Source organism: Mastigoproctus giganteus, chromosome 8 (genome assembly GCF_048544385.1).
Source record: "Mastigoproctus giganteus isolate SK-2022 chromosome 8, ASM4854438v1, whole genome shotgun sequence".
Taxonomy (NCBI): Eukaryota; Metazoa; Arthropoda; class Arachnida; order Uropygi; family Thelyphonidae; genus Mastigoproctus; species Mastigoproctus giganteus.
This window is the reverse complement of record NC_143582.1, coordinates 78,517,787-78,544,847: the sequence shown is the minus strand read 5'-3', so window position 1 is coordinate 78,544,847 and position 27,061 is coordinate 78,517,787. Positions and strand designations below refer to the sequence as shown.

Below are 27,061 nucleotides of genomic sequence, written 5' to 3'. Positions count from 1 at the left end.
TCTAAACATAAATATCTACCTACTATATTTTACTTTAATAATAATAATTCTTTACATATATATAAATATATATAGATTAAACTTAATTAGTAAATTGTAAAAAATAACAAGTATAAAGCAAGGGAAGAATGAAAGAAAAATACCAAATGCCAGTGGTTGCATAGCATAGCAGACAACACATTGCCTGAAACAGTCTAAATTAAGTTAGATGTGTAAATAAAGATAGGTCAGCAGAGTGAATAAGCATGCAAAGAGTGAATACAACAAAAATTAGTAGTTAAAGAAACATCAAAGAGAACAAAAAGGTTGGGGGGGGGGCTTAATTAAGAGAAAGACTTTTGTGAGAGGAATACATACCTAAAATTTTGAATATCTTAAATAAAGCTAATACGACATAATTTACAAACCAGTTATAAACAAATTGAGACCACCTACCCAGAAAATATCAAAGCCAAATAATGTGAAATATCACAACATTGATATAAAAAAACCATCCACCAAAACCATGATCAATAAATGAAACAACTAAAATTTAAAAACAGTATGAAAACTGAGTCCTAACTCATCAGAAGTCTACAGGACAACAACAGTCGTGAAATCACTGCATTTTGAATGCCACACAAATCAATGCATCAAGTCAACAATTGACAGAACACTATCAGCCCACCAATGCAATAGATCTGCACAGTGGTGGCCCTTATGCAGTGAATTTAGTATATTGATTAATATACTAATTAATTTTGATTTGTTTATAACATGGTTGTTGTGAGTGCAGTTGCTAAAACAGCTCATACTGCCACCTATAGACTGGTTGACGCTATATTTTTTTTAGTCCTTATTTATACTTTGTTTTTCAGTTGGCAGATTCATTTCACACCAAGAAGGTACTTAAGATACCTTGGTTTCATTTTTCACTGCAAAGGGGCCACCGATGTTCAAACCTACAGTATTGGCAGGTTGATAGTGTTCTGTTGGTTGCTGACCAATGCACTGGTTTGTGTGATGTTCAAAAATACAGTAATTCCAAATCTGTTGTTGTCCTATGCCCTCCTAATGAGATAAGATCAATAGTCATACTGTTTTTAAATTTACATTGTTTTATTTATTGATCATGGTTTTTGGATAGTTTACTGTATCAATATTGTGATAGTTCACATTATTTGGCTTTGGCATTTTCTGAGGGTGCTGGTATAAATTTTTATATAATTGGTTTGAAAATTATGCTTTATTCAAATTTTAGGTACGTGTTCCTCTCACAAAACTTTCTCTTAATTTATTTCCCCCTTCCATCTTTGTTCTCTTCATGAAGTACTTCCTTGACAAACAAAACAGAACTTTCTCTTCTTTTACATTACTACAGTAGGCCCTCATTATAATGCGGTTCACTTTATGCTGATTTGCTATACAGGTTATAAAATAAGAACAATGTTCTTATTTTATAACCTGTATCTCACTATAACATTGTTACAACTCACTATGATGCTGTTTTACCAGCATACAGATTGAATATTTGAATTGAATTCTTTTACAGAGAGAATTTTTTGCATGTTCAATGAAAACATTTTATCTGATGTAGTCGATAGAGAATAAATAGAAAAACAGCATTAAAACATTTCCCACACCAAATTGAAAAATTTTCCCACGCTCAGTGAAATTCTCTCCCACGCAAATTTAATTGCAGTACAGTTACTTGTTACATAGTTCCTAGATCCTGCACAGACTGAATTGCCATGGTTCAACTACAGGCTTTATCTGATGTAATTTATTTGCAGTCTGCTTATTCTTTATTATTCTTTAACAATATTCTTTAACTTAATAATTTTAAAAAAATTATCAAGTTAAAGAATATTGCAGTATTGCTTGTAATATTTGCATTAGATGCATTTATCCGAGGTCTAGTCATCACTCAGTACAGTGTCAGACATCGTCCGTAACATGACAGTTTACTCCAACTGTATCATAATTAATGTATCATAATTAATGCAACGCAGTTACATTTTCAAAGAGTTAATAACGGCGCATAAGCATGAAAAAGCAACAATGTCTGGATGCGGAATGAAGACTACAAAGGTAAGAAAAAGACTGAGTTTGAAAATTAAATTAGATGGTTTGAAGTGAAGCAATTCCAGTCAACGACAAGTGAATGTGTGCACAATAACTCAGGACTGGTGGGTTCAACTGTAAGAACAATTATAAAAAATAAAGAAACAATTTTAGCAACAGGAAAGACAGTTGTTTCATTATTGATTAGAAAATATCCTATGGCACAGATTTGCAACTCACAAATACACACGTACAGCGCTTGCTTAGCACTGATTCACTTAGCTCTCTGTTTTTCTGGAACAAATTATCAGCGTTAAGCGGAAGTCACCTGTACTTTTGAATTATGAACTGAATTTGAACTCAAGTCATTGCCACTCATTAACAATTTCTCATATGTTTCAATGTACTTCAATTTGGTAACTTTGAAAATGCTCATATGGCTTTTATCATCACTTCTAACCTTTTCTTTAAAGAGGCTTATCAAACATTGCCACTGTTCTACCAATAAAGTTAAACAATTCACCCAAAGACAGCCAACATGCATAACAGGTGCTTTCATTAATTGAAACTGCCTTTCACTTTTAACACTTCTTTCTAGATAACAGCAAACATTCATCAAATATTCATCCACTTTCAGAGGAAGGCAACATTAAAAAATTAATCATATTACAAGGATAACTTATTAGAACCAAGTAATTAATTTTGTTTAATATCCATGCTTCTCTAGTTTTTAAGCCTACCATAACAGGGGGCCCGTCAGTCTTTTAGTGATAGGCAGTTTTCTAAAGAAATCCCATATGCTTTTGGGTTGGTCACAGGAAGATGTCCAATAATGAATGCTGTGCTATCTTACAGCACCAGCACTAAGAACAAGCTGCTTTTGTTTCAAGGCTATCTGAACTAGAAGCTTTTTTGGGAGCTACTAAGTGGAATTTTTATTGATTTAAAATTGTTTTTTTATAACCTTTGATTTAAATTAATAGTGTAGCAATTATTTGTAATTCACTGATTAATTTGGTGCATTTGCTCTTTACTTGGTCCTTGTAATTGCTTAAAACACCACAGTATACTTCTATGGCTATTGTGATGTATCAATAACAACGTTCATGTTTTGCCACCATTGATTTAGTATTGATATAGGCAATATTTAGCAGTTCCTATGTAGTTTTGTAGCATTGTAATCAGTATTAGACGAGGCTTATAAACTATAATATATAGAAATACGTACAGAGTTTTAATAACTTCATCACATAGTACGCAATGTATAACATTAATATCCGTAGAGCTTTTGTATTAGTGATTTGGCATGAATATAGTGTTGCGTAACTAGTAGTGGAACTGTAGGTTTTTAACTGTGGTAAACAAGAAACTTGTAGGTTCTAATCACATGGTTGGTGGGGGATTTTTGTCGTTGTTTTAGCTAATATACTTTATTCTAACAATGTTATTACTAATTAAATTTAATATTATTACTAATTTAAAACTCAACTAACTTAGCAGTATAGCACAATACATATAATGTAAACTTGATAGCATAATATGTATTATTGTATTTATCTATCAGTTTATAGTGTACACTAAAAGGACAGAATTCATGGGATACCTGGTTCCTGGGCAATACACTGCTGTCACCCCCCTCTCACTAGTGGACAAACACACCACTTGGAAGGTATATAGGTACACTGCATCCACGCAGATGGTAATTTGATGTCGATATGGATAAATGTTGTGAGTTAACCAACATTGAAATAGAGATGATAGTGGGTGCCTGACACATGGGTCAGTCTATCATGGAGGTAGTACAGAAATTGCACTATCTCTGTTCTACAGTATCAAGAGTACACCATTTCTGGAATAACATCTCATCATAGACAGCGTTATGGGGGGAGAATGTGGTGGACGAACGTGGCTGTTGACATCTGTCTCGCATTGTTTCAGCGAACTGGAGAGTGACAGTGGCACCAATCACTACCAACTTCAACAAGTGAGATGCCAGGAATGTCTCCACCAAGACCATAGACCATCAGGCGATCATTAGCCACAATAGGTTATGGGAGCCGCTGACCTACCAGAGCCCCATTGCCAACACTAGGACACAAGACTCTACATCCGAACTGGGTGAAAGAACATCAGCACTGGACCTTCGCTAATTGGAGATGGGTCTCCTGGTCCAATGAGTCCCATTTACAGTTATTTTGAGCAGACAGGAGGGTGCATATCTTGTGGAAACCGCACTAAGCTATGCACCCGTCATGTCAACAAGGAAGTGTTCAGGCAGGTGGACTGTCAGTAATGGTCTGGGGGTGTGTTCAACTGGCACACGTTGGGACCTCTGGCATCTCTGAACAGTCCAGGTGGTCTGTAAAGTCCCTTCATGGTCATCATGCATGCACAGGGCATTGGACTCTTCCAGCAGGACAATACACCTCCCAACAGAGCCGTGGTGACTAGAACATGGTCCGAAGAGCATTCTGCATATTTTACCGCCATGGAATAATCTCCCCATTCACCAGACGTGAACCCTGTGGAGCATTTTGGGAGCTGCAGAAAGGTCCATTCAAGCTTTGGATCCTTTACCCAGGAATGCCACGAAATTATGGACAGCAGTGCAGCAAGCATGGATGTATGGAAATACCTGTGGAACGATTTCATGAACTAGTGGACTCAATGCCTCGCCGTGTGACTGCCCTTATCGGGGCCTACCGATTACTAGGTAGGTATCCCATGATTTCTGTCCATTCAGTGTATTATTCTCAGGTTCAATTGAATTTAAATGAAAATCATGCCAGAGACTAGAGCAGCAAAGCAACAAACTCAAAGTAGTGGGAGTGCTGTGACTCAAGTAAGAACTGAAGGGGCAGTTCACTATGAATCATAGCCTAATGAAATGTACTACTTGTGCAATGTTTGCAGACTCTCTGGACCAGGACATAATGAAGCCAAGGGAGGGAGGGAGGGTGTGTGTGTGTGTGTGTGTGCGCGCGCACGCGTTCAGTGCAAAAGGTACAAGGAAATTAGGTACGAACTCAGCATTTTTAAGGGTATTTATGACAGCTTGAAAAACAGAAGGATTCCCTCAAAACAATTAAAATTGGGGACCCATCAAGCTTTCGGTTATTCTTTGTATCCAGCCCTTTGTGACTACATCACAGTATCCAATCAAATTTTTAAGGGGAAGTCAGACAAGACTTCGCCATAACAAATCCATGTTGTGTCTGAGCTATAACTGAAAACTTGTCTAGATGATCCTGCAATGCTTCTTTAACCAGTGCCTCCATTAATTTCCCTGGAACAGAAGTTAAACTAACAACAGGTCTATAATTACCTGTGTCTCCCTTTGATCCTCCTTTGTGGATTGGGATCACATTTGCACATCTGCAGTCTGTGGGTACCTCCCCTAAGTCCAAGGAAGCTCTCATAATTATGGCTAAGGGTCTGCTTACTTCCTTTGCTGCCTCCTTTAATATAATTGGATACATTCCATCCACCACAGGTGCCTTTCTTGTGTTTATCTTCAACAATTTATCTTCAACAATTGGCTAACAATCTAAACGAGTATTTTGCATCTACATTCACGCATGAGGAGTTATTCAGGAAAGAGAATGACGTAGGTAAAGTAAACATTGGCAGTGAGCTAGATGATTTTGTAATAACTGAGAGGAAAGTGGAGGAGAGATTGTTGAGGATAAACATAAAAAAGACACCTGGGGTGGATGGGATCTATCCAGTTATATTAAAGGAGGCAGCAAAGGAAGTAAGCAAACCCCTAGCCATAATTATGAGAGCTTCGTTGGACTCAGGGGAGGTACCCATAGACTGTAGATGTGCAAATGTAACCCCAATTCACAAAGGAGGATCAAAGGCTGACACAAGTAATTATAGACCTGTTAGTTTAACTTCTGTTCCAGGAAAATTAATGGAGGCACTGGTTAAAGAAGCACTGCAGGATCATCTAGACAAGAATTCAGTTATAGCTCAGACGCAGCATGGTTTTGTTAAGGGCAGGTCTTGCCTGACCAATTTGATTGGATACTATGATGAAGTCACAAAAGAACTGGATGCAGAGAATAACTTTGATATTATATATTTGGATCTTAGAAAGGCTTTTGATACTGTTGCACATGGAAGACTGCTGCACAAATTGGAGCAGTGTAGCATTGGAGGCAAATTGCTGCTATGGATAAGGGGATGGTTGAGTGGCAGAAGACAGAGAGTGGTAATCAATGGACACTGCTCAACGTGGACTAATGTTATTAGTGGAGTTCCTGAGGGTTCAGTGTTGGGTCCGTTGTTGTTTTCGGTGTTTATGAATGATATTGATGATGGTATATCAAGTTTAATGTCCAAGTTTGCAGATGATACAAAGGTTGGCAGGGTTGTTAAGGACACTACTGACGCTATGCTGCTGCAACAGGATCTGGAAAGGTTGAACAGATGGGCTGAGAGTTGGCAAATGAAGTTTAACATTGACAAATGTAAAGTACTACATATGGAAAACAGTAAACCCAGAGCAATGTATCAACTCTGCGGTACTACACTGACAGTGGCGGAGAATGAAAAGGACCTGGGGGTAATTGTGCAGGCAGATATGAAGTTCTCTGAGCAGTGCAGACGAGCTGCAAGAGTAGCTCATGGTGTCTTGTCAATGATATACAGGAATTTTTCTAGCAGGGATAAGGAGGTGATTATTCCCTTGTATAAGGCAATGGTTAGGCCACATCTTGAGTACTGTATACAGGTCTGGAGGCCTCATTTCAAGAAGGATGTAGAGCTGCTGGAACGGGTACAGAGAAGGGCAACAAGATTAGTGAATGGAACAAAGGGTTGCTCTTACGAAGAAAGGCTTAAGTTTTGCAAATTACAGAGTTTGGAGACTAGGCACCGGCGAGGTGATCTGATAGAGGTGTATAAGGCTTTGAATGGTTTGAGCATGCTCAATGCCAATGGGATTCTTCCTCTTGCTCAGAATAATCACCTCAGAGGGCATAAATTCAAATTGAGGAAAGACGGATGTTGGATAGATGTGCGGAAATTTGCCTTTGGCAAGCGGGTGGTTGGTTGGTTGGTGGAACCGACTTCCATCACTTGTTGTTGAAGTTGATAGCCTAAACAAATTTAAGGCTCAACTGGACAGGTATTTCGAACGAACGGAGGGGTGAAATGGGAGTGGTGTGGTTTTTTTTTTTTTTTTTTTTTTTTTTTTGGCTGATGCTGAATAAGCTTGCTTTCTTGCATCATATGCCTCTACTAATGCTAATTTCTCCTCCACTTTACTCTCAGTTATTACAAGATTATCTATCTTATGCCAGATTTGAATACACCTCTAGCATTCCCCTCCCTGAATAACTCCTCATATGTGAATGTCGATGCAAAATATTCATTTAGTTTGTTAGCTACCTGAGCAGGATCATCAACAGATGAACCATGAATATCCAGTGGAGCAATCTGATTCATCCATTTCCTTCTAGAGTTTACATAAGTAAAGAACTCTTTGCTGTTTTCTTTGCATCCTTTGCCAAAGATTTCTCGTAATCTGCCTTCACCTGCCTAACCTCCTTTATAACTTGGTTATAGACCAGCTTATATCTATCATAGGCTTCTGTGTCACATGTTAATTTATATGTATCCCATGCATTTTTCTTCTCGGTCATATGCTAATTAGTTCATCTGACATTCGTTTAGGCCTAAATCTTGAACAATATTTCTTTGTTGGTATGAAAAGCCTAGTACCTTCCAAATTTTAATTCTTTGAATGCTTCCCATTTTGAGTTTTCTGTTGGTAACATCAGTTGGTCCCACTGTATAGAATTTAAATACTGTCTCAGACCACCATAGTCACCTTTACGAAAGCAAAAACCCTTCCCTTTACCCTTGATGGTAATTACCTCCGAGTAAATCCCACTTCAGCACACTGTGATCACTGCCACCTAGTGGTTCCTCTATCTGCAGATTCTTGATGCATTAAGAATCACTACTGATAATCAGATCAAGAGTATTACTCCCTCTAGTTGCCTCCCGAACATTCTGCTGTAGAAAACAATCATCCAATAAATCCACAAAAGCCTTGCTAGTGTGTGAGTGACCAACCCACAAATTCCAGTCAATATCTGGGAAATTAAAATCCCCCATTATAAGACACTCTAATTTACTGGCCCACTCTATTTCTCTGCACAATTGCTCATTATACTCATCAGGCGTATAACACACTCCTACTCTCAGTTTTGATCTCCCAATGCTTATGTCACACTAAACAGACTCAACATTGCATTGTCGACCCGCATCAACTGTATGCACTTCCTTAGATTTTGTGTGTTTCTTAACTAACAGCATAACCCTTCCTCCCTTCCTGTCCTGTCTATCCTTTCAGTACACATTGTACTCCCCAAATTCCAGTTCTGCACTGCTTATGTCTGTGTGATACCATGTCTGTGATATCCCAACAATATCTGCCTTTGATGTCTTGACTAGCACTTCAAGCTCATCGAATTTATTAACTATACTCCTAACATTGGTGTACATGCAAGTAAACATGCACCTGTTTCTACTCTTAGTTATCCTAACACAGCCCATTGTTCCACTATGACTCCCAGCAGTCCTGGAAATTCCCATTGCCTTGCTTTCTAGGCTGTTGCTCAATTGCATTTTAATAGAAGTAGTGCAGGAATCACTTTTACCTCTGCCAGCAGCTACTGTTAATCTATTAGTCCGTGTATCCCCCCCCCCCCAAGCTAGCAGTTTTCCAACCCACTTAACTCTGCCTTGATAGCATCAGCAAATATTCTTGCACCCTTTCTATTCAAGTGTATCCCATCCCTGTAGAAGCAGTCTCTCCAGGGCAGAATTGATCGACAAGGCTCTCATCATATACTCCCTCCTATCATGTCTGGTCAGAATTGCAGACACTTTCAAATTCAACCCTAACTCATGGCTTTTTTTTTTTTTTTTTCAGCATTGTCTTGTACTTGTTAAGTAATTCTGCCAGTCTCCTACTCTTAATATCATTAGTGCCCTTAAAAGATGATATCTGCCCTACAACGTCATCAACCTTTGTCCCCGGCAGAGGTCCCTGGTCCTGTTCCATCTACCCTTTTTGCACAATATGTTCCCCGTTTACCTCACAATAGTCACCTACAACAACTAGTTACTTTGGGACCAGCGCATTCTATATTATCTAGGGCAAGTTTTATTGCATATAATTCTGCGGTATGGATACTGCATTCGGTAGGAAGAGATATAGATATTGAGAAGGTAGAAGAAATTGCTGTACCACCTACGGCTTCATCTATATTGGAGCAATCAGTGTAGATAAGTAGTTTTTCTGAGTTTTCTAAGATGTGGGCTTCATGTAGCTGCTGTAGGTTGTTGTTGTTTTGCAGGTAGCATTTTTCCCATCTTAGAAAGAAAGTATCACAACGAGGTGAAATTGAATCCAGGGAAGTTCAGGAGAAGCATAGTCATCAAGGATATGCTGAAAGTTAATGTTACAACTGCTCATGATCTCTCTCAATCGAAGACCCGCAGGGCAGTTTTCATTAGGTTTATTACGGTATAACATTACATTTTGAGGATCAAATAGGTATTCCCAGCTGGGGTGAGATGGAATACTTTTAATTTTTGCAGCATAATTACAAAGTAAGGTTTTTCACCTGAGGTGCAATAGGGGTTCATTTGCCTGAATATATAGGTTGTGGACTGGAGATGTTCTGAAGGCTCCCATGGCTATCCTTAAGGCACTATGCTGAACTGTATTTAGCCGCAACAAGGAACTGTTACTTGTGGAGTCATACACAAGTGATCCATAATCTAAGCGGGACAAAATTAAAGTTCTATAGAGATGTTATAGTGAGTGTCTATCAGCACCCCATGAGTTAGCGGAGACAGCTCTTAAGATGTTTAATTTCTTTAGACAGGCTGTTCTAAGATAGGCTATATGATTGGAAAAATTAAGTTTACTGTCTAGATACAAACCCAATAAACGAAAGTTATTGGTAAGGGGAATCAGGTTATTTTTTTAAATATATTTCAGGATCTGGATATAGTTTTCATATTTTACAGAAATGCATTGCTGTTGATTTATTTTCTGCTAAGGAATAATCATTCTGTTGCACCCACGATTCTATTCTGGTTATGGATATTTGAAGTTGCCTTTCAATGGCATTCATAGTTTGTGACTGACAAGAGATAATCAGGTCATCGGCAAACATGTATGATTCAACTGTTTTTGGTATGTTTTGTGTCATATTAGTAATTCTTATTGTGAATAATATTGCACTTAGGATGGAACCTTGTGGTAGACCTTCTTCTTGTTCAAATGGTTTGGATAAACTGTTTATATATCTGACCTGAAATTTTCTGTGGTGTAGAAAGTTCTGTATAAATTGGGGTAACTGCCCCTTGACACCAAAAGAATGAAGGTCCTGAAGGACACCATATCACCAAGTGGTGTCAAAAGCTTTCTCAATATCTACTTTAACCATGACCAGATGCTGTCTCCTTACGAAAGCATTGCGGATGTTTGCTTCTGCTTTCATCATCACATCTAAGGTTGGGCGATTCTTCCGAAACCTGTACTGATTTCTGTAAACCTGTACTGTTTAGCAGATTGTTGGTTTCCAAAAGCCATGTTAGCCGCTTGTGTACCATTTTTTCTAAGACTTTTCCTAAATAGCTAGTCAGTAAAATTGACCTGTAATTATGCGTGATGATATGATCCTTCCCTGGTTTCGGAAAAGCTAGAACAATTGAGTGACACCAGGATTGCGGGCAACTATTTTCTAAAAATATTCTATTGTAGAATTTCAATAGGGAGCTTAGTGCATTGTTATTCAGTTTTTTTAACATTATATAGCAGACTCCATCCAGACCAGCAGCCGTACTAGATATTTTATTGAGAGACTCCAAAAGTTCCTTTAGAGTGAATGGCTGATTGTACAGATGTTGAATTGTATTTAGGATACTTTAGGAACTGGATACTTTAGTAGAGAAATTTATTTTTTGTTTTTCTGCAGATGCCTTAATTTTTTGAAAGGTTTGGTTGATTGTGGACACTGCCGATATACTAGCAAATGATTTGCCTAATGCATCAGCTATTTCTGTTGGTGCGGACAACTCCTGTCCTTTCCAGTTTAGGATTGAGGATGGGTACTGCACGTATTTACTGTTAAGTTCTTGGATTTTCTTCCAGATGAGTCTGTTGTCCATATCCTTTTTAATAGTGGAAGTAAAACTTATCCAAGTATCTTTCTTGGCTTTTCTTCTTATTTGGCGGAACTTCGCCTTGAGTCTTTTAAAGTTAATAAGATTACTGGATGTAGGAAATTTTCGAAACAAATTCCAAGCTCTATTTTTTTCTTGTTTAGCATGTGTGCATTCCCGATTCCACAATAACTGCTGTGTTTACATTTCCCAGGTTGAGATTTAGGTATTGAAGAAGTAGCAACATGCAATATCTGGTTGGTTATATGATCGGGACTGGATTATATCATCATCAAACTGAGTTATACAGGAGTAGTCATGCCAATGTGCCCTATGGAATTTCCAGTTGGAGCACTGTGATGGGGACAAGTTTACTCATGTTTGTATCTTGCAAAGGGTCGGTAGATGATCACTGTTTAGTGGGTTATCTAGAACTGACCACTCCGTATTGGCATATATGAATGGAGAACAGCTTGTAAGGTCTATTGCAGTCATGGATCCTGTAGAAAAATGGATATATGTAGGCTCACCAGTGTTTAATAGGGCAAAATGATGAGTATCCAGCAGGGCTTCTATTAGTTTGCCCCTTTTGTCAACTTTTGGAGATCCCCATAGCAGATGATGAACACTGAAGTCTCTGAATAAGCAGAAGGGAGATGGCAGCTGATCTGTTAAGTTTTCTAAGTCATCCAAGGAGAAATAGAAATTAGGAGGGAGATATATAGAAGCTATTGTGAGAATAATACCAATTACAATGTGCACCACCACTACCTCTAAAGGAGTCTGAAGAGAAACATGTTTGGATGGAATGTTGTTTCAGACAATAATCGGCACCTCTCCATGAGCTGGCATGTCTATACTCCTATTGCATCTAAAGATAGCATAGTTCTTCACGGTAGGACACACTCGAGAATTTAAGAGAGTTTGCTGTAAAGCTATGGCAGCTGGCTTGTACCGATCGATAAGATCCTGCAAATCATCTTTTGTAATCCAAAAGCCTTTACAATTCCATTGAAGGATTCTTTCCATTATGTGGTTTTATGGCATGTTTTTAGCTCTGACTACATTTTAGTTGTAGTTTGCTAGTATCTATCTATTTTTGTTTTTTTGTCTTTCTTAGAGAAGAAAGGGCAGATCACATCCATCTCGTTGGTTGCATGTAATTCTAGGATTCCATCATCTGAGTCATGGCATTCATCAATGCCCATTCCAGTGGAGAGTGACGATTGTAATTTCTTGATTTCTGACATTTTTGCTTTTGTTGAGGAAACATCGGTTGGTATGGTAATTGGGGTGTTACTGGCTTGTTCAGTTGTTTGCTGAGAAGGAGACTGTTTTGAGGTAGCGAGCAAAGAATGTGCCCAATTAGCAATGGATATATTCGGAGGAACTGATACATTAGTTGAATCCCCACTAATTGGAAATATTGAGTGGCTGTGGCTGTGGCATACTTACGCTTTATTTCTGTTTTCATTATTTGTCTTCTCGCCTCTGAGTATGTCACTTTGTTTTCTACTTTATATTTTTGAATTCTTGCTTCCATAGTTCACATGTTTTTGAGAAAGCCGGATGGTTACCCTTACAATTTGGGCAATGTGGAGTGGTAATGGTGCAATCAGATTGATTATGCTCTTTTGAACCACAATTAGGACATATTGCCTCACCTCGACATGCAGTCAAGGAGTGTCCGTATTTTTGGCATTTGTAGCACCTGATGGGATCTGGGATGTATGGTCGGACACGGCAATGCAATGCAGATAGCCTGCTTTCGCAGATGATGGTAAGCTAGGAGTGTTAAAAGTGAGAATTATGCTCCTTGTTGGAACAAGAATACCATCTTTTCGAGTCATAATTCTCCTTGCTTGGATGACTTTTTGTTCGTGTAGCTCTTTGACAATGTCCTCCTCTGATATTGTTAATAAATCCCATTCCGTTATTACTCCCTTAGGAGTTTAGCGTGGCAAGGGGAGTAACTTTTATTGGGTGTCCTCCAAAAGTTGTGAGCTTTAATAGCTTTGTAGAATGTTGAGGTTGTGTAGTCTCAACCAGAAGATCACCGGATTGAAGTTGCCTTACTGATTTAGGTGGGCCTGCAGCAGTCTCAATGCATTTCTGCACAAGAAAAGGCGATATTTTGGTCAGAGGCTGTTCAGAAAGTGAATGTAAGATGAGGAAAGCTGGTATCTCCTCTTGAGGGGTTGTTTTCAACCTCTTAGGTTGAGAAAAGTCATTTTTGTTCTTGAGCCCGATGGCTCTAAAGGTGGAAATGAACTGTTTTCCATCTTTGCTCCTTTCAGCCCTGGGAGAGTGGATTTCTTCTCCCAGGTTACCAGCCCCACCACGGGGAGACAGGAGGAGTGCCGCTAGAGTGACCAAGCGGTATAAGGGTTAATACGTTAGTTTAAAGGGAAAAAAAGAAAGGTGGATTTCCTTTCTTAAAACTTGCTTACAATTTGTGAGACTCAGTTACTGATTAAAGAGAACATAAAAAAACTTTTTAAACTAAAGAAGGACTGTGGCTTTGAGTAAATGCTCTATGAATCACTCGGAAAATCACTTGATCACATAACGCTTGGCACCCGGGGCCAAAATCAGATTGTTCCGCTTGATATTGATGGTTTGACTATAAATGATCCTGCTCAGGTGGCTGCCATACTGAATGAGTATTTTGCATCTACATTCACACATGAGGAATTGTATAGAGAATTGGAGAACAGAACCTTATTATACTCTAACAGGGAGCTGAATGATTTTGTATTAATTGAGAGCAAAGCAGAGGAGAAATTGTTGAAGTTAAACATAAGAAAGGCATCTGGAGTGGATGGAATCTATCCAGTTATATTAAAGGAGGTGGCAGCAAAGGAAGTAAGCAAACCCTTAGCCATAAGAATTATGGCTAAGGGTTTGCTTACTTTGTTTTTATGAGAGCATCAATAGACTTAGGAGTGGTCCCCATGGGCTTGAGATGTGCAAATGTATCCCCAATTGACAAAGGGATACCAAAGGGTGATACGAGTAATTACAAACCTGTTAGTTTAACTTTTGTTCCAAGGTAAATAACGGAGTCACTGGCTAAAGAATCTTAACCTTGAAGTGGTGATACCTCTAATTGTTACAAAAATGATGGCACTATCCCTGGCAAGAGCAAGCTTTCCTTTTAATTTTTGGGGGAATTTTTTTTTTTTTTTTTAAAGTTCTTGGGTATACCAAAATTTCATCTTTTCTTAATGAACTGCAAAATTCACTATATGTATTTTTTAGTTTAAAAAAAATTAAATGTTTAAAAATGCTGTGTTCTTCCTTTTTAGTTATATCTTTTTATATAAAAATTTGTTGAATTAGAAAATTTAATAAGAGTATCAAGGCAACTTCTAACCATGTAATTTAACATTTTCTTTGATTTCTTCTTCATTTTCCGTCTTACCTAAAGATTTTTTCCATTAAACTGTTGCTGCTATTTCTTTTTCCATACCATATAATACCCAGCCTCTAGCTACATCCTTACATTTCTCAAATCAGTATTCTTCTTGCCACTGTCTGTGTTTCTTCACTTCCCATCTTACTTAAAGATTTTTCTTTTTCCTCATCTGCTGTTGCTATTTCTTCTTCCATACCATGATACCCAGCCTGTAACTACATCCTTATATTTCTCAAATCAGAATTTTTTTTTTTTTTTTTTTTTCCTGTTTTTTGAAAATAAAAGGTGCAATACACCTTTTATATTCAAAAAACAAAAAAAAAAAAATTCATTCTGTAAAAATTAAAAAAAAAAAAAAAAAAAAAAAAAGCCATAAAGTATAAAAATGAAGCTATTATCTGCTTCCAATTTCTACTTTGGAAAAAAAACTGTTGAACACGTGAAATTTAAAGTGTGCACAAATCTCTGCTATTATATGCATAAATAGCTTTAATTTATTTTTAAATCTATGTATATTAGATACTATTATCCACTATTTATAAATTTTTTTCAAAATTTATTTCAAATTTGGAATGCTGTGAAGCCCACGAAATCTGAATATCATCCACGTTGTTAACTCCGTATCCTGAGTTAGATATCATCTAACATGTTTTCATTTACTATTCAAAAATAATAACAAATCTTAAAAAAAATACATTAATTTTAATAATGTCGACAATAATTAGATCGGGTGGATGAGTTTTATAAATAACTTTAAATAGAAACAAAATACATAATTCCAAACTCTGTGGCATCAGAAGCAATCAGTTTCCATGCTAGTGTTACCACAAATTAAAAATAACACAGAGTAGCTGGTCACTTGCACTATAACTATAGGAAAAACAACTTAAAAAAAAAAAAAAAAAAATTCACAAACCAACCATACCAAGCAAACGTTTTTCTATATTTAGGAAAGTATTTAAAAAAAAAAAAAAAAAAAAAAAAAAAAATCAGTTTTACCTTCAATCAACAGCTGACATGAGCTTGTTATTGAGATGGCCCACAGAGGGCAAGTTTCACCACCACAGGGTTAACTGTTTTATAAAATTGCCCAAATTTCAGCATACTTTTAACAATTGCACAACCTGATTTTTAATCCACACAACCACTGCTTCAGTTAATAAAAATTAAACTGTCTGTAATATATATGAGTTCATTCTATCATTGAATATAAATTACTTACGTGCCACTTTTATAAACTGCTTTACTACTTTCATTCTCCTTAAAAGATTGTGTTCAGAACAAACTTCAGTAACTACCCAAAACATCTCCCTATTAACAAGCTGAAATAAAATATTATGAAAATAAAATTAACAAATTATGTTACAACAATTTTTTGAACAATATCTTTGTAAATTAGAGCATTATTATAAATTGCAGTAAAGTCCTTAACCCAGAAAGTGGTTACTCCTCAGTGTGGTGCAAAGGGAATAATGCTACCCCTGCCAGGTGACTAACTTTGTTTTTTTATTTACAGTGAAAGATTTTTAAATTTTTTTGAGTTCTGCTTGCAATATACCCATATCATCTCTTTTTAATCGATTACTGTATTTTATTGTACACAAAAAAAATAATAATTACACTGAAGGCCCGAAAAAAAAAGTGACAATCATAAAATATAAACATTAAAATAATAATCACTTCCATTTTCTAGTACAAAAGAGGGTTAGGAGCATGAGTTTTCAATTTCACACATATTTATGCTAATATATTACATATGGATGCAGAAATATGCAGCATCTTTTATTAATTCCACTTAAAATTAAGAAAAAACATAGTCATAAAATATAAACATGATACCATCAAGCACTTCAATTTTAGAGTTAAAATCAGTCAATGTGTAAAAATTCGAATTTTCACATGCACACATTTCTGCCTTATAATTATGCTTGCAGGTTTTTTCCACCTAGTAACTGTGCATAATCAGTTATGCACAGTTAGTAAGGATTTTGGACTAAAGATGAATATGGCTAAAACAAAAGTAATGATGAACAAGTATGCCACGGAAAGGGAAATAATGATTGAAGGAGCAGTAATTGAAAAGGTGGAGTCATATACTTATCTGGGACAATTTATTAGCTGTAATAATGATAAATGGCTGGAAGTCAAGAGAAGAATAAATTTTGGATGGATAGCATTCAGGAAATATAGTCACATACCGAAGAGCAATATCCCAGTTTGTCTGAAACGTAAAATAATGAATCAATGTATACTCCCCACCATGACTTATGGAAGTGAAACTTGGGCACTCACCAAAAGAATGGAAGAGAAGCTAAGAACTACACAGCGAAGAATGGAACAAATTATATTGGGAATCAGACTGTTAGATAAGAAGAGAAACACATGGATTAGGCAGCAAACTCAAGTAAAGGACATTCTTATCAAAACTAAAGAACTAAAATGGTCTTGGGCAGGACACATAGCTCGAAGACATGATGACAGATGGACTAAGAAAATAACAGAATGGTACCCAACAGGAGCTAGAAGAAAACCTGGAAGACAAAGGCGGAGATGGATAGATGAAATTCATGAGTTTTTGAGTAGTAAATGGATGGCCAGTGCTCAAAACAGAAGGAACTGGAAAGTTGCTGGAGAGGACTTCATCCTGCAGTGGATTGAAAATGGCTGATGATGATGATTCTGTTGGGAAGAGATTATATCCCTAGCACATTTTAAGAAATGAAAAAAAAAAAATAATAATAATAATAAATAAATAAAAACCATTTTATATAATAACTGAAATATAAAATTATTAGAATCTGAATAATCAAATAAAAAGATTCAGTACAGTCATATAAAAAATAACACTGAACAACTGGACTTATTCTTTTATATCAACCAAAGCACTTTTAACAAAAAGAATTACAAGAATGATTGTGGTGAAAGAACAAACACTCCATAGTTCTCGCATGTTTTTCTGATCATCTTTTCGGGTAACTATTCATGGTAAGACTTCAAATATTCCTCCCAAAGATGACACTATGCTTTGTTTAGTAGAGTTTGGAAAGTTTAGCAGCAAACACAACTGGTACATTTATGAGTCACGAGTGCCACCTGAATATCAATTCCATCGGTGGCTCTTAGGTAGCAAAGTCCTTGCTTGTCATATCTGTGAGAATGTCTGTTACAAGTTCCCTGAAGGACCAACAACTAGTTATGCAATCACAAAGCACTTACTTAAGGCATACAGCCTTATTCAAGTGCAATGATTCCAATATTACTACAGCAAAAATGGAAAATTTTCTATCATTATTTTGAAGTATTAGTTAACTATATAGTTAGCACTAACATCATATTCTTTATTCATATACTGTTCATTTTCCTCCAAATAATTTTTTCTGCACTTTAGACTAATAGTTCATATGAGCATTAGTAGAGGCATTTGATGCAAGAAAGCAAGCTTATGCAGCATCAGCCAAGGGGAAAAAAAAAAAAAAAAAAAAAAATTACACTTCACCCCTCTGTTCGTTCGAAATACCTGTCCAGCTGAGCCTTAAACTTATTTAGGCTATCAACTTCCACGACAAGGGATGGAAGTCTGTTCCACCAACCAACCACCCGCTGGCTAAAGGGAAATTTCCGCACGTCTATCCTACATCTGTCTTTCCTCAATATGAATTTATGCCCTCTCAGGTGATTATTCTGAGCAAGAGGAAGAATCCCATCAGCATTGACCATGCTCAAACCATTCAAGGCTTTATACACTTCTATCAGATCGCCTCGCTGGTGCCTAGTCTCCAGACACTGTAATTTGCATAACTTAAGCCTTTCTTCGTAAGAGCACCCCATTGTTCCATTCACTAATCTTCTTGCCCTTCTCTGTACTCGTTCCAGCAGCTCTACATCCTTCTTGAAATGAGGCCTCCAGACCTGTATACAGTACTCAAGATGTGGCCTAACCATTGCCTTATACAAGGGAGTAATCACCTCCTTATCCCTGCTAGAAAAATTCCTATATATCATTGACAATACACCATGAGCTACTCTTGCAGCCCATCTGCACCGCTCAGAGAACTTCATATCTGCCTGCACAACCACTCCCAGGTCCCTTTCATTCTCTACCACTGTCAGTGTAGTACCACAGAGTTGATATGCTGCTCTAGGGTTGCTGTTTCCCATATGTAATACTTTACATTTGTCAATGTTAAACTTCATTTGCCACCTCTCAGCCCATCTACTCAAACTATCCAGATCCTGTTGCAGCAGCATAGTGTCAGTAGTGTCCTTGACAACCCTGCCAACCTTCGTATCGTCTGCAAACTTGGACATTAAGCTTGATATACCATCATCAATATCATTTATAAATACAGAAAACAATAATGGACCCAACACTGAACTCTGAGGGACTCCACTGATAACATTAGTCCACGATGAGCAGTGTCCATTGATTACCACTCTGTCTTCTCCCCCTCCACCACCCCTTTATCCATAGCAGCAATCTGTCTCCAATGCCACACTGCTCCAAATTGTGCAGCAGTCTTCCATGTGCAACAGTATCAAAAGCCTTTCTAAGATCCAAGTATATAATATCAAAGTTATTCCCTGCATCCAGTTCTTTTGTGACTGCATCATACTATCCAATCAAATTGGTCAGGCAAGACTTCCCCTTAACAAAACCATGCTGTGTCCGAGCTATAACTGAAGTCTTGTCTACATGATCCTGCAGTGCTTCTTTAACCAGTGCCTCCATTAATTTTCCTGGAACAGAAGTTAAACTCACAGGTCTATAATTACTTGTGTCAGCCTTTGATCCTCCTTTGTGAATTGGGGTCACATTTGCATATCTGCAGTCTGTGGGTACTCCCCTGAGTCCAAGGAAGCTCTCATAATTATGGCTAGGGGTTTGCTTACTTCCTTTGCTGCCTCCTTTAATATAACTGGATAGATTCCATCCACCCCAGGTGCCTTTCTTCTCTTTATCTTCAACAATTTCTCCTCCACTTTACTCTCAGTTATTACAAGATTCCCTAGCTTACTGCCAGAGATGAATACACCTCTGGCATTCCCCTCGCTGAATAACATCTCCTGTGTGAATGTCGATGCAAAATATTCATTTAGTTTGTTAGCTATCTGAGCAAGATCATCAACAGTTGACCCATCAATATCAAGTGGACCAATCTGATTCATCCCCTTCCTTCTAGAGTTTACATAAATAAAGAACTCTTTGCTGTTTTTCTTTGCATCCCTTGCCAAAGATTTCTCGTAATCTGCCTTCACCTGCCTAACCTCCTTTGTAACTTGGTTACAGATCAACTTGTATCTATCATAGGCTTCTGTGTCACGTTATTGTTATTATTTGGTTTTTAGGAGCATTAGCAACTAAGGCCATACTGCTCTGGGGATATGCGGTGGTCATTCCCTGACCTTTCCGCATCCTCCATATTTGGTGGCTCACGGGCTAGAACCCTGGTCTAATCAAGAAGCGTGTGCTACACACTGCTACTCCTGCCCACCTGGCTACGGAGGCACCTTCTGTGTCACGTGTTAATTTGTATGTATCCCATGCATTTTTCTTCCCTGCCATATCTTCCATTAGTTCATCTGACATCCGTTTAGGCCTAAACCTTGAACAATATTTCTTAGTTGGTATGTAAAGACTAGTAGCTTCCAAATTTTAATTCTTTGAATGCTTCCCATTTTGAATTTGCTGTTGGTAACATTATCAGTTGGTCCCACTGTATAGAATTTAAATACTCTCTCAGTCCATCGTAGTCACCTTTACGAAAGCAATAACCCTTTCCTTTACCCCTAATGGTAGTTACCTCTTTGAGTAAATTCCACTTCAGCACACTGTGATCGCTGCCACCTAGTGGTTCATTTATCCGCAGATTCTTAATGCATGGTGAATCACTACTGTTAATCAAATCAAGAGTATTACTACCTCTAGTTGCCTCCCGAACATGCTGATGTAGAAAACAATCATCCAATAAATCCACAAAAGCCTTGCAGGTGTGTAAGTGACCAGCCCCCAAATTCCAGTCAATATCTGGGAAATTAAAATCCCCCATTATAAGACTCTCTGATTTACTGGCCCACTATTTCCCTATACAGTTTCTTATTATACTCATCAGAGTCATTAGGCCTATAGCACACTACTGCTCTCAATTTTGATCTCCCAATGCTTATGTCACACCAAACTGACTCAACACTGCACTGTCCGGCGATGTCGACTGGCTTCACTTCCTTGGTTTTTATGTGTTTCTTAACTAATAGCATAACCCCTCCCCCCTTTCTATCCTGGCTATCCTTTCTGTAGACGTTGTACTCCCCAAATTGCAGTTCTGCATCCCTTATATCTGTGTGACACCACGTCTCTGATATCCCAACAATATCTGCCTTTGATGTTTTGAGCAATACCTCAAATTCATCAAATTTATTTACTAAACTCCTAGCATTGGTGTACACGCATCTGTACCTGCACTTGTTTCTATTCTTAGCTACCCTAACACAACCCATGTGTTTAATTGTACCCCAATGGCTCCCAGCAGTCTCTGAAATATCCTGCATCTTGTTTTTCAGGCTTCTGTTTATTCCAATAGAAGCAGTGCAAGAATCTCTTTCACCTCTGCCAGTGGCTACTGTTAATCTATTAGTCTTTGTCTCCCCCCAAGCTAGCAGTTTTCCGACCCACCTAACTCTGCCTCGATAGCATCAGCCAATATTCTTGCACCCTTTCTATTTAAGTGTATCCCATCCCTGTAGAAGCAGTCTCTCCTGTTAACAAGCACAGACCAGGCTGAGAAAAATTCTACCCCTCGAGCCTTGCACAATCTCTCCAGGGCCGAACTGATCAACAAAGCAATCATCATATACTACCTCCCATCGTGTCTGGGCAGAATTGCAGACACTTTCATATTCAATCCTAACTCATGGCTTTTTTTCAACAGTGACCTGTACTTGTTGAGTAATTCTGCCAGTCTCCTACTCTTAATATCATTAGTGTCAACGAGTACAACAATATCCCCCAATGTAATTATTTACCTGTGCATTTGTAGTGACATAACTGCCCTGCTCTCTTCTCCCACTGGCTCAAATAAATATCACTAGCAGGAAACCTTTTTTAATCTATAGAGAGAGAGAGATATTTAAATGACAACTTATTCAATTGCAGGAAAGTGGCAGAAGCAAATCTGCCTCTCAAACTTTAAATTGAGAAGTATGTCTGTAAAAAAAAAAAATCAGATACCAGTAATGGGCATTTTGTGTATGCCTGTGTGCCAGTTCATATAACAATATGCTTAGCATCTGTTAAGAACAGCACTAGTTCGTAATAAAAATTACATCATGTCGCAGAAAATATTACTTCCATAGGAACATAGGTGTCTAACATTAAATTATTTCCAGTTTTTATTTCATATCTTGCATGTTGTTGTTTCGGTTTCACATGTTGGATTATAATTTTCTGGTGGATAACATAATTCCAATTACAAGTTTCCTGTCAATGTTTTCAGTCAGCTGTTGTTTTATTGTTGCTAATAAACTTTTCATTCAACACAGCTGACTGTGTAAGAGGAATTCTTATTTTATAATATTTTTTTTTTTTTTTTAAGTCTTCTTGCCAGTTTTTAGTGCGAATGTTCAGCTAGCACAGCTTGGTATATCAAATACAGTAGTTATCAATGGGAAATTAATATGACACGACATTTCTGAACACATCAGCACTTCAAATGTCTACATTATAAAAAAACAAAATGAAAGAACATGTAATTACGTCAATCTGCAATGTTATCGATTTCATGTAGAGATTTATAATCAACTTTTAATTGTGATCTGATTCAGACATATTACACATTTAATTGCAGAAACTCAATCAATTGCAGGAAAGTGGCAGAAGCAAATCTGGCTCTCAAACTTTAAACTTTTAAAAATATTTTTAAAACAAAGTGTATAATGAAAAACTTAACTTTTATTTGAAATTTTGTATTATTAAAGTTTTACTCATAAAGTTTTATTTTAAAACATTAAAAGTAATATATTTCTGCCACATATGTTTAACCCTGCAGGTGCGGCACCATATCTGTGAGGTCCATCTCAAAAATAAGAAATATGAATTAATTTTTAGTTGGCGATAAAAACTGGTAATTTTCCATACCTTCCTAAATAGACACAAATTTTTACTGCATATGCCTTCTGAATTGTTTTTTTATTGTTTTCTAAGATATGACAGCAGGTACAGTGCCACAATATTTATTACTGTTTATAACTGGCCATAGCACCTCTCACTGGTTCTGCTACAAAATACTTCTTGTGTTTTGCTTACTATATATGTTATTTTCTGTCTAGCTTTAGAAATGTCTTAAGTGATATTTAAGTGGAATAATGGTTTGACAACACAGAACTTACTCTCAAGGCATTTTATGCGCAAAAGTTTTCAGAACATAACTTTCAGTTTCACAGCATATTGGACTTTTTTTTTTTTTTTTTTTTTCAGTTTCATGTTTGCTTCAGATGGCTAGATATTTTTCTATCATCAGATATTTTTATGTTGTTTTTTTAAAATCACATACTGTGTTTTCTTCTTTCCTTTACTATTATTTTTATTATTACTATTATTATTTATGTAATCAACAAAAGATGTATTATTTTTGAATGATCTCTTCAATCATAGTATATAAGTACACGAAGAGAATTATAGCTGAAAAGCTTCTAGTTATCCAAATAATAATCATAAATTAGATAGACTGTTTTACTTTGTAAAGCAGCTTCTATCTAATTTATAATTATTTTGCCAGAATTAATAAATAGGATGATTACTATTTTAGTGAGACCATTCATTTAAAAGCAGCACAATTCACTGTAAAGGCAAAGTTTTTCTGCTATGAGCATATAATTTTATGTCTATGGTTAACAACTTTCCTAGGTGTTATACAGATAGCAACAGTTTTACATTAGGTGATTTTGAAAGATTTGTTAATTTTTTATTTTTTTCATTATTATTCGAATAATAAAGGCAATATTCACATGTGATTATTATTAATAGCCATATGGTGCAAGGAAGCCTGAGGCTTATGCTGCTCCAGGAAAAAAAAAGTTCCCGAGTTACCCTGAGAGAGAGAGAGAGAGAGAGAGAGAGAGAGAGAGAGAGAAGTAGAATGGAATCACCAAGAAAGAGAAGAATGATGATATCCAGCTCAGGACCCTGGGTATGGCAAGCCCATACCTCACCAGATGTAATCCCCCTGGGGTTAAGGGAGATAGCAGCATTCAAATTTCACAGGGTTCACAACACACAGATTTTAAGTAAATTTTAAAAATTACAAAACAGAAATAAACAATGGTTTCTAAAATGTTATTTATTTTTTAATGTTTTTAAAGCAATTTATGCAGAAATATATGAACACAAGCACGTTTAAGTTTTGTGCATTCAATAATTTTTAAAACTGGAAAATGAAGAAACCAACAGTTTCATTTTTGTAATGTTGGTTGTTTTTTTTTTTTTTTTTCCCTCCAACAGAATTTGTAATATTTTTCAAAATAAAACATGTAAACAGTTTTTTGTTAAAAACTAAAAAAATAACATATGTATTGCAATCAAAAACAGATGGAATATTGATGTACTCCAAGCAGAATTTAAAAAGAAACCCATAATTTTTTTCCGGAAATTAAAAGTAAAGTTTAATATTTGTCAGGTGTAGTGCCATCATTTTTGTAACAGTTAGGAGTGCTATGACTATAGGGTTAAAAAATGATATTCCACAGGATATCTGTATTCATTTATATGCTTATGAGTACATCTACTAGACGTTGTAATGATTTTTAATCCTGGTTTACATCAATTTATAAAAAATTAATTCATTATAACAATTTATAAATTAATTCATTCATTCAATTAATTAAATTATATATTTCTTCTTATATCCACTATACTGTCAAGATAATGAATACAATAAGAGGTGCCCAATTTTTAATTATTTACTGCCTTTATTCAAAACGTTTCTATGGAGGACTCCAATGTGCCAGAGTCAATGTGACTTTCAGGGATACACAGGGCTAGAGGATCAAAGAAGGAATATGATTTTGTATCTCTGTTGGTGTAGAGATTAACCCAATGCTATGTATGGATGGTAACAGACTGCATAAATAAAGTTATGTCAGATGTTTTTAATATATGAATATATTTTTATTAAATGTAATAATGTAAAAATATACTATATACTGTTGAAAGATGTGGGAAGGATTATTGAAGGCTAAATTATAGGGAAAAAAATTTAAAATATAAGTATGGCAGACATCTAGATAAAATAGTAAGGATAGTGGGCAGTTGCCTACTAATAAAATTATTCAGACATGCTGAAAGTGTAAAAACTCAATCCCTGAATTGAAGTTCCTGGGGTGAACTTTATTAGAGGGTAACCATTAATAACTTATCACATACAGGCAACTCCCATATAACATAGTACTTCTACAACACAGTTTTTCTCTAACACAATTGATAAATTGCAGCAATCATAGCACAATACAGTACTTATATAACACTGTTTTGCTCTAACACAGAGAATTGCGGCAAAGCTCTCATAACATGGTATTTTTGAGCTTTTGTGAGGGGAAACCCTGCTATTATGTAAATGTAATTTTACATTTCCATTCTTTTTTTTGAATCCCTGCTGTTGACTTGCTAGTCATTAAGGGGAAAAAATAAATAAATAAAAATATTGGGAAATCCCCGGGTTAAGTTCTGTGCTATCGAATTTGTGCTTGTTCGAGAGCATAAAAAATTGACTTCAAGGCATATAGTTCATTACTTTTAAGGTTTTTGTTAAGTTACGTATTTTAATGTTTATATAAAATTTTCTGGGTAGGTATTACTAAACTTTGTTCTTAAGAACTGTATTGGAATAATTTCTTTGTTGTGAATTAAATTCCAGCCCAAAATTATGCCTAAGGAATGCAAAAAAGCACTGCTCAAAAGAAACTTTATTTCTCTAGAATCAAAATTTTGGATCGCCTTGAAAAAGGGGAAAGGTATTGTTGTAAAAAACTTAAATTACGTACAAGTTAGTGCAAATGCATCATACACAGCTAAACTCTAAATTAGCAATTTTTTTGCAAAGGCAGCATTCATTTAAGTTATATCTCATATTGTGAATACCTTCACAATGACAGGTATGTATTACTATATTTCATACTGTGAAGTGGAGAATTACTGAGAGAATTATATTGAGAATTACTATATATCATATTGAGAATTACTATAACTCATATTGAGAATTACTATAACTCATATTGAGAATACCTTCACAATATGAGATAGAACTTTGGTCCTTTGACTTTGGTCCTTGAGGTTGTCACGGGCATTCTCTCAGATATGCCAGACAAGCTGTACTTGCTACCTGGGAGTCTAAAACACTGAGGGAACTGATATTCGGGTGACACTCAAGTCAAGTGGACCCAATTTCGGTGAATTCCGAACGGTCTGTGAGAGCCAAATCCGCTGCTCACGCCTTCACGATGGTGGGTTTGTTTGTTTGTTGTTTGGTTTTTAGAAGCATTAGCAACTAAGGCCATATTGCTCCGAGAATATGCGGTGGTCATTCCCTGAACTTTCCAAATCCTCCGTATTTGGTGGCGACGGGCTCGAACACCGGTCTAATCAAGAAGCGTATGCTACACACTGCTCTTCCTTCCCACCTGGCTACGGAGGCACCACCATGACGGTGGGACTGTTAGTTTGTTTGTTATTTGGTTTTTAAGAGCATTAGCAACTAAGGCCCTATTGCTCCGGGAATATGCGGTGATCATTCCCTGACCTTTTCGCATCCTCCGTTTTTGGTGGTGACGGGCTCGAACCCCGGTTTAATCAAGAAGCGTGTCTACGCACTGCTGCTCCTTCCCACCTGGCTATGGAGGCGCCTGGACTGTTAGTAATCCTGGGTATAACCTCCATGCAAAAGTACATGGTGGGTGACCACCCAGGTGTGAAGCAACGTAAGCAGGGGTCTAAATGTGGCGCACACACCACATGGAGGAATGCCGCCCCTCTATGTTACCAGGCAGTACTAGGAGGTAGATGACTCTCATCAACCGGTGCAATACCACCACTTTGCTTATTCGAGGCTTGAAGTGGAGGAACCCATGTTTAGTCTCTAGAGCTAAGTTCTGGTCAACCCTTCCCTATCTCTTCCATCATGCAGTATGATTGATGACTTTTGAGGTTATGATGAACATCGTGGCAAGATCCATTATCATTGGCGAGATTAAAACACCTCCCACCATTCCCAACACGCTCCATTCAATGCCTCCTGTGGTTCTCCGTCAAAAGGATATCAGAAGGATTTTGAAGAATCTTGATCCTAAGAAAGCTCCAGGTCCTGATGGTATTTCTTCACTTGTTCTCAAAACCTGTGCTCCTGAACTTACTCCTATACT

The 27,061-nt window shown here is 36.9% G+C and overlaps 1 protein-coding gene across 2 annotated transcripts in view; it reads right to left on the bottom strand.

Annotated features, from left to right (window-relative positions):
- LOC150081655 (rap guanine nucleotide exchange factor 2-like) overlaps positions 1 to 27,061 on the bottom strand; it is a 900,618-nt gene that overhangs the window by 150,916 nt on the left and 722,641 nt on the right. For both annotated transcript variants that reach the window (XM_090380578.1, XM_090380579.1), the window contains exon 17: positions 15,879 to 15,978. In XM_090380578.1, the coding sequence (XP_090236704.1) occupies positions 15,879 to 15,978 (100 nt within the window). The remainder of the gene's footprint in view (positions 1 to 15,878; positions 15,979 to 27,061) is intronic.